Raw genomic sequence first — 8377 nt, forward strand, 5'->3', positions numbered from 1 at the left:
TCAGCTGCTAATACTCATCTTGTCAGTCCAAATTTGTAGAGCTTTATAACTGAATATCTTCCTCATCAGACTGCATTTCAAGAAGCTAGGTCCCAAGTCTCTGGATCTTTATTTTCCTTGCTTAGGTCTTAAATATAAGATAAATTGGATAATAATTTTAGGACTGCGTTGGAATTCTAAGTGTTCAGGCAAGCTGTAGAATGTATAACTGTAATTCACATTCTTTTTATTCAAATATTCTTGCTTGAGGAAACCACACTAAGAATAAGGAAGTAGTGACTGAGTGCCTTGCCGGTACAGCAGATGCTAGAACATACTGCAACATTACTATTCCCCAGGGCTTATTGTTATGTAAGTTCCTATTCAGCTTCCTTTGTTTTCTTTCACTTCTGAGAACTTAACTTTCGTTTCTCACTCAGCTCCTGTGAGTGAATCTGGTCCACGCCTGCTCCTGCCCTGCCCTCACTCTTCTCCCCTGATTCAAGACTCCTCTACTTTGGACTGAAGGTGAGTGGGGCAATTTGTGGGAGCATAGAATGGGAGGCTTTGAGAAGAATAGGTTGATTGTGTCTGGGTGAGTTTAATTTGTGGTTCTGAAGCTGCTCTGCATAAACAAAAAGAGGCAGCTTGTGAACTGTCTGCTGAAATGGCAGAGGAAGAAAGCATTGAGTCTGGGAGAGGGGTAACCTTTAAAGAAGAGAGGTTTGCAAAAGCAAAAAGTCTTGTTTGTTTCCTAGAGAGACCATTCATTTCTTCAATCTAGGTACCTCTATCATCTTCCTTGTTGGAAATAAAGCTCAGAATCTTAAGGGAGATGAGCACTCAAACAAAGGATTTCTCAGCAAAGCAATTTTACTTCTGCGTAGACGGGTGCTTCTTCTTGGCCAGTCACCATGAGAGCACACTAGAACAAAGGAGGAAGGAATTTTTTATTCCTGATGCAAATCTTGCCCCTGTGTCATTTCCCCATTGGCTGGAGTCAGCCACACAATCTAAACTAGACCCAGTTGGCTAAACATTTTAACTTTCTTTAGATAAGATGAGCACGTGAGGGAGAGTGGGGAGATGGGGAAGGGGTGTCTGCGATGAGCTAGAGAACTAATCTTCTTCCAAAATAAGGAAAGGAATGTGAGTTGGTACTGATAACGCCTGGTACTGTGGCATGTCTGGGCATGTAGCAAAAGCAGAAAGGAAAGAAAAGAGAAGAAACGGGAAATGGGGGGCGGGAGGGGGCACTGTGAATTAAAGAATAAAGGAATGATCAGGCTATTTGAAGAGAAATCTTATCATATCCCACATTCCTATTCTGTCATTTTGATTTTTCCAGTTTACCAACGTGGATCAGAATATTCTCTTATTCAGAGGCAGCAAATTCCTTCCTCCTTTCTCCCGAAGAAGCTTGTGCAATGAAGCTGTTTTCATTTTTCATAAAGCAACCTCATGATGAGGTTCAGCAGGGATGAGAGCCCTTATCTGGATCTGGGTATGAAGGGAAGGAGTCTTAGGTACTCATTCTTCAGGAGGAAGGCCCTTTTGAAGCATATCCTTTTACTTGCCTTCTGGTACCTTTTCGGATGCTGTCCATAGCTTTCCTGATGAATTAGCAGCCCTCCGGTTAGTCTGATGAGAGAGGTTGCGGAATGGTCAGACTGCTGCTCATCTCTGCAGCTCCGCTTTGGTCACTTGTCTCTGAAGGTCCAGCCACAGGGAACTTGTTCTTCTGAGAGCCCACAGCTTACTCTTAGTTCTGTAGCACCCCACGAACCTTGGGTATCTGCTCCTGCTTTAGAAGTTGCTATTATTCTAGGTACACCTTTTCATCATGAGTTCCCTCAACTCCCTACTCACTTTTCCCTTGCACAGAGTTAAGGCAAGGAGTTGGTAATTTCTCCTGAGTCTTATCTTGATCTTATCTCTGAGCATTTTGTACCTTGATGCCTGTGTCACCCATATTCTGATGCGTCCTTTTCTTTGTTTCATTTTTCAGAGGTCCAGGTAACTGTCTCCTTATGTGTCTGTGCTGTACATCTTGTCAAGGTCCATATCTAGTATTTATTAATTGTCTACTCAAATCTAGTACAGGGCCCAATGAATAAAACTGTACTATTAATTTTTAAAAAATATTTTTGACTAAATTCACAAAACAAAAGCATACAGCTAGAGTAAAAAAAAAAAAAAAGGAAACTATTTGATATACAATAAACAATACTGGGAAGAGATTGTACTCTGGACTAGGGAAAAGGAAGTAAACATGCAGTCAAATAAAGGAAGTAGGCTGGGCATGGTGGCTTAGGCCTGTAATCCCAGTACTTTGGGAGGCCGAGGTGGGTGGATCATGAGGTCAGGAGATCAAGACCATCCTGACTAACATGGTGAAACCCCGTCTCTACCAAAAATACAAAGAATTAGCCGGGCGTGGTGGCGGGCGCCTGTAATCCCAGCTATTCGGGAGGCTGAGGCAGGAGAATGGCTTGAACCTGGGAGGTAGAGCTTGCAGTGAGCTGAGATGGTGCCACCGCACTCCAGCCTGGGCTACAGAGCGAGACTCCCTCTCAAAAAAAAAAAGGAAGCAAACCAGCAGTTTTAATGTAGCAAAAAGGTAGCAGTTACTACAGGATAAATGTAAAATCAACAAAGCAAAAGCAACAAACTAAAAGGGCTGCAATAGGATCTGGTATCTGCAGTGCTCTTGTCAAGGGCTTTGCAACTTTAAATATAGATTTCAGATTAGGTCTCACTGTGAGAAAATGATTTTGAGCAGAGTCTTCAATAAAATGATGGATTTAAGAACTGATGAACTAGCTGTGAAAGAAAGAGATGAAACTGGAGTAGCTTTATGAAATTTGTCCTCTGTTACAAAATGACTTATCTGAAACATATTGACCAGAGAGTTAGAACTCTTGGAAAAAGGGTCATTAATGTAGGGAAAACTAAACCCTGGACATTTTAATGGGCCATTGAAAAAGGAACTCTGAGTTTAGACAAATAGGAAGTGGTAACAATGTTTCTAAGTTCTACAGGTTTCTGCATGCCAAGAACAGAAACTATTTTCTCCATTGGTAGTTCCTGACCCAAGGAACAGGGGAAATTTAAAAGATGTTGGCTAGGCCAGGCATGGTGGCTCGTGCCAATGCCTAGCCAAAAATGCCAGCACTTTGGGAAGCCGAGACAAGAGGATCGCTTGAGCTCAGGAGTTTGAGACCAGCCTGGGCAACGTAGTGAGACCTTGTTTCAAAAAAGGAAAAAGAAAAGATATTGGTGGCTAAACTCCTTATAGCAGTTTTTCTCCTTATTGTGTAGCTACTCTAATTTAATTTAATATTTATTTATTTATTTATGGAGTCTTGCTCTGTTGCCAGGCTGGAGTGCAGTGGCGTGATCTCAGCTCACTGCAACCTCTGCCTCCCGGGTTCAAGTGATTCTCCTGCCTCAGCCTCCCAAGTAGCTGGGACTATAGGCAACTGCCGTCACACCTGACTAATTTTTGTATTTTTTTTTTAGTAGATACAGAGTCTCACCATATTAGCCAGGCTGATCTCAAACTCCTGACCTCAGGTAATCTGCCTGCCTCAGCCTCCCAAAGTGCTGGGATTATAGGTTTGAGCCCCAGCGCCTGACCATTTTTTTTTTTTTAATCTAAATTGTACACATACGGAAAGCTTCTGTGCAGGTAATCAGAGTATTCTGAAATAAGGAAGTTATGGACCTAGTTAGCCTTCACCGTGTCATAAAAACTCCTACATTTGTACCACCTTTAAAGGGGAGCATGCATTTTGTTTATGTGTCTATCTGTTTACCTGTCTTAGGTTGGAAGGGTTTCAATGGGGCTACATTTCTTCAATGTTAGAATAAAGAATGAATAAATCAAGAAAAATAAGCACTTGTATTAGTTTTCTAGAGCTGTCGTAGAAAAAGTACCAAAAGTGGTTGGCTTAAATAGCAGAAATATATTGCCTTACAATTCTGGAGGCTAGTTATCCAAGATAAAATGTGTTGGCAGGGCTGGCTCCTTCTGAAGGCTATGAAGGAGGCATCTGCTCTATGCCTCTCTTCCAGCTTCTAATAGTTTCCTGGAAACCTTTAGCATTCCTTGGCTTATAGGTGCATCACCTTGATCTCTGCTTTCTTCTTCACCCTAGCATATTCCTTGTGTGTAAATGTCCCTTTTTAATAAGGATACAGTCATGTTGGATAAGGGTCTATCCTAATGAACACATGGTAACTAAATAGTATTTAAATATACTATCTGCAAATAAAAGGACATTCACACATTAGGATTCCAGCATCATTTGGGGAGAAACAGGACAGACTTTATCCCTCCGCTACATATTCTCAATATACTTGGCCTCCTTTATGGATAGAGACTTTTCTCCCATGACCAACAGATGTTTCTTTAAAAAGTATATTCATTGAGTCTATGTCACGTGTGTGATCCTATAACTATTTTAGCCTCTTTTCCTCTTCCCTAAAGATATACATCTTTAGGTTCCTATCACCCTCCTAGCCATATGTCCAGGCCAAGGTGAAATTTCAACATTTAAAACCACAGCATGCCCCAGAACTACATAGCTGGTCTGGATCTCTCCATTTCTATACCCCCATAGCACTGGGTATCAGTATAGCTGTTGTAACCTTTACCTTTGTTGTCTGTCTAAATCTGTGCGGTAATGGAGAGAATTCTGAAGGAGGACCTTGGAGACGATACATTCACTCTTACTCTACCTATTAGATTAGAATGAGTGATCTTTGTAAGTTGCTTAATTCTATTGACACACCTGAAGAAAGGGAGTATTCTTCTTTCTCGAGGGTTTTGTATGAAGAATAAAGAAGTCAAAATTATTTCTAAATTGTAACTGGTTATAAAATTCTTTATGATAAAATTATTTTCTTATTGTGATGGTGGCGGTGGTGGTGGTTGCAGTGGTGTGTGGGTGTGTGTGTATGTCTTTGGGGAGTGAGTGTGAGGTCATGGGAGGACTTGCTATGGGTAGATGTGTTAGGATGTGAACTCTTCTTCACTGGAAACCATAATCATGGTCCCAAAGCTCAGCTATTGGAAAACTGCTAATTGATGGAAAGAAAAGATGAAAATCTGATTAAAAGGTCTAGTCATCTATGGAGGGATAAGAAAGCTGTAGCTTTAAATATTCATTCAACATTTTATTCCTGTATGTGATTCACTCTTCTATGTATAGAGGACATATCAGTGAACAAAAACAGTCCCATGTCTATGAATGGATTACTTTTCAGGAGGAAGAAGTAGACATTTAAAGAACAATCTTATATATTACATAGTAAAAATAAGAAGATAAATGTGCAGTGAGTGATCTTACTGGTGGTTTTGCTATAAGTAAGTTATAGTATGTCCTTCTAAGAAGAGGACATCTAAGAGATTGAATTAAATGTAAGAATGACTCTTGCTAACATCAGGGGAAGGATCATTTTATGCAGAGAGAGGAGCAAGTGCAAAAGCCTTGAGGAGTCATAGATTTGATAGTTTAATTGAGGAGGTGTTTTTTACATGTGGAAAAAGCAGAGGAGATAAACCTTAACAGTATAAGTAAAATAATTCAGATACTAAAGACCATATATTATGATTCTATTTTTATCAATTGATTAAAAACCCAAAGGATATTAGTGATTGTCTGGAGCTTGGGATCAGAATAGGAGTAACGGCATTAGGATTTTTTTTTTTTTTCAGGTGGTAAAAATAATTTTATTTTATTTTATTTTATTTTATTTTATTTTATTTTTTTTTTGAGACTGAGTCTGGCTCTGTCGCCCAGGCTGGAGTGCAGTGGCCGGATCTCAGCTCACTGCAAGCTCCGCCTCCCGGGTTTACGCCATTCTCCTGCCTCAGCCTCCGGAGTAGCTGGGACTACAGGCGCCCGCCACCTCGCCCGGCTAGTTTTTTGTATTTTTTAGTAGAGACGGGGTTTCACCGTGTTAGCCAGGTTGGTCTCGATCTCCTGACCTTGTGATCCGCCCGTCTCAGCCTCCCAAAGTGCTGGGATTACAGGCTTGAGCCACCGCGCCCAGCTGTAAAAATAATTTTAAATTGGGTTACAGTAACAGTCATATAGTTCCACAAATTTAGTAGAAATTATCACATTATACACTTAAAAATGAGAGTGTTTGATGCTATATAAATGCAACTCAGTAGCTTAAAAATACACAAATATTAGTGAATCATGCAAATATTAGAGATACAATCACGTCATCCAGAGAGAAAAGCATGTGCGAAAACCCAGGGGCAGCGGTGTGCTTAGTGCATTTAACGTGGAAAATGTGTTTTGGGTTGGGGAACAAAAGGCAGGATAAATGATGGGTTACACGAACCTCTTAGTAGAAAAGCTTCAGTTTGTCCTCTCCAGTAGAAGAGAAAATAACAATAATTGCCTTGATGGGGTGAAATTTGTCCTGAGACAAAAATTAAGAATAAAGTGTTTCAAATTACTACAAAGTCCATTTTATTCTGTCATTGGTTTATTCTTCTTGCCTTTCTTTTCTCCTTTCTCTGTTAAATATTGATTTTTTGTCCTGTTCTAAATCTCTGTAAAAGCAGTATTCTTTCCATTCCCGCTTTTCTTACCCTGTCCCCTTCAACATTCCCAGCACTGCAGGATTTTCTGACCAAGAAGTTCAAGAGTCAAGACAGAAAGAAGCCAAGGGAGCAGTGCAATGGATTTCTCAGTAAAGGTAGACATAGAGAAGGAGGTGACCTGCCCCATCTGCCTGGAGCTCCTAACAGAACCTCTGAGCCTAGATTGTGGCCACAGCTTCTGCCAAGCCTGCATCACTGCAAAGATCAAGGAGTCAGTGACCATCTCAAGAGGAGAAAGCAGCTGTCCTGTGTGTCAGAGCAGATTCCAGCCTGGGAAGCTCCGACCTAATCGGCATCTGGCCAACATAGTTGAGAGAGTCAAGGAGGTCAAGATGAGCCCACAGGAGGGGCAGAAGAGAGACATCTGTGAGCACCATGGAAAAAAACTCCAGATCTTCTGTAAGGAAGATGGAAAAGTCATTTGCTGGGTTTGTGAACTGTCTCAGGAACACCAAGGTCACCAAACATTCCGCATAAACGAGGTGGTCAAGGAATGTCAGGTAGGCTCCAAGGTAGAAGAAGAGAAAGCAGAGAGCAGAAGATGGTACCTGATGTGAAATCTCCACGTTTTTTGTCCTGCTTTGTTCCCCTTTTCACCATAGAACTGAGAGATCTTTACAATATCTCAGATTTCTTTACAAACTTTTTACTTAGTTTGTGATCTCTTTACAGACTTTACTTAGTTTCTGAAGCCTGAAGGACAGTGCTGCACATTGTTTTTATTTAAAAGAGCACAAATTTTTAGCAAGGAACGGTTGAATGAATGGAGAATTGCTTTGTAAGATAAGCTTTAATTGCCACTCCGAGAAGAAAGGTGTTTTTGGGAACATATCTTGTTAGATGTGGCAAGAGTGGCAATGAAAGGAAGTCTTTCCTTAATGCAGGGTCTGCTTTTTCTCTAGGAAAAGAATCAGGCTACTCTTGATAAGGGGATGGTAACTTCCATCATCCAGTAATAAGGAATACGTTCATCTCCCCAGATTTTCCCCCATGCCATAGGTTCTAATCACCAGCCTCACTGTTTCTGTAAACTAGTCCCTTCTGAGAGCCATCCAATTTCTTCCTCGCTATCCTCTATCCAGGTGCTGAGAAAACTCATAACTTTACTCTGGTATAATTTCTTTCTCACAGGAAAAGCTGCAGGCAGCCCTGCAGAAGCTGACAAAGGAGGATCAAGAAGCTGAGAAGCTGGAAGATGACCTCAGACAAGAGAGAACCATCTGGAAGGCAGGAGGAGACACCTAAGGGATAATTAGACAGGAATCTGGGCAGGACCTTGGGCTCTATCACAAGGAGACCACTTCCCCTTTGCTGTGCTAGAATTAACAATTATAGAAGTCATTTGATTAGGTCTCATTTAATTCCTTCCCTATGGAGTTTGGGGGCTGGAGAGCAGACATATCATAAATCAACACAATATTTGGAAGTCAAGGCATGGAGGGAAATACCTGTGAAAATGCTTCCTGTGAATCCTGTGTTCCATTTGTGTCATCAAGTTTGAGGCTCCAATCCTTCCAGTAAACAACCTGAGGAAAGACCCAGGATTCCCTGTTTAGGTGGTTTGGGTAGGGGAATTTTTTTTTTTTTTTTTTTTTTTTTTTTTTTTTAGACAAGAGTTTCGCTTTGTCATCTAAGCTGGAGTGCAATGGAGCGATCTCGGTTCACTGCAACCTCTGCCTTCCCGGTTCAAGCGATTCTCCTGCCTCAGCCTCCCAAGTAGCTGGGACTACAGGCACGTGCCACCATACCCGGCTAATTTTTTGTATTTTCAGT

At 41.2% G+C, this 8377-nt stretch overlaps 1 protein-coding gene across 2 annotated transcripts in view; it reads left to right on the plus strand.

Moving 5' to 3' along the window:
• The first annotated feature begins 420 nt into the window (after nt 1-420).
• Nucleotides 421-8377, plus strand: part of TRIM22 (tripartite motif containing 22) — a 23088-nt gene continuing 15131 nt past the window's right edge. Inside the window, exons 1-3 of one of the 2 annotated variants that reach the window (XM_011971979.1) lie at nt 421-507; nt 6616-7104; nt 7736-7831. In XM_011971979.1, coding sequence (XP_011827369.1) covers nt 6682-7104; nt 7736-7831 — 519 coding nt within the window. In that variant the 5' untranslated portion in view covers nt 421-507; nt 6616-6681. The remainder of the gene's footprint in view (nt 508-6615; nt 7105-7735; nt 7832-8377) is intronic. The other variant, XM_011971980.1, reaches the window with a different exon arrangement.

This window comes from Mandrillus leucophaeus, unplaced genomic scaffold, assembly GCF_000951045.1.
Source record: "Mandrillus leucophaeus isolate KB7577 unplaced genomic scaffold, Mleu.le_1.0 Scaffold1254, whole genome shotgun sequence".
Taxonomy (NCBI): Eukaryota; Metazoa; Chordata; class Mammalia; order Primates; family Cercopithecidae; genus Mandrillus; species Mandrillus leucophaeus.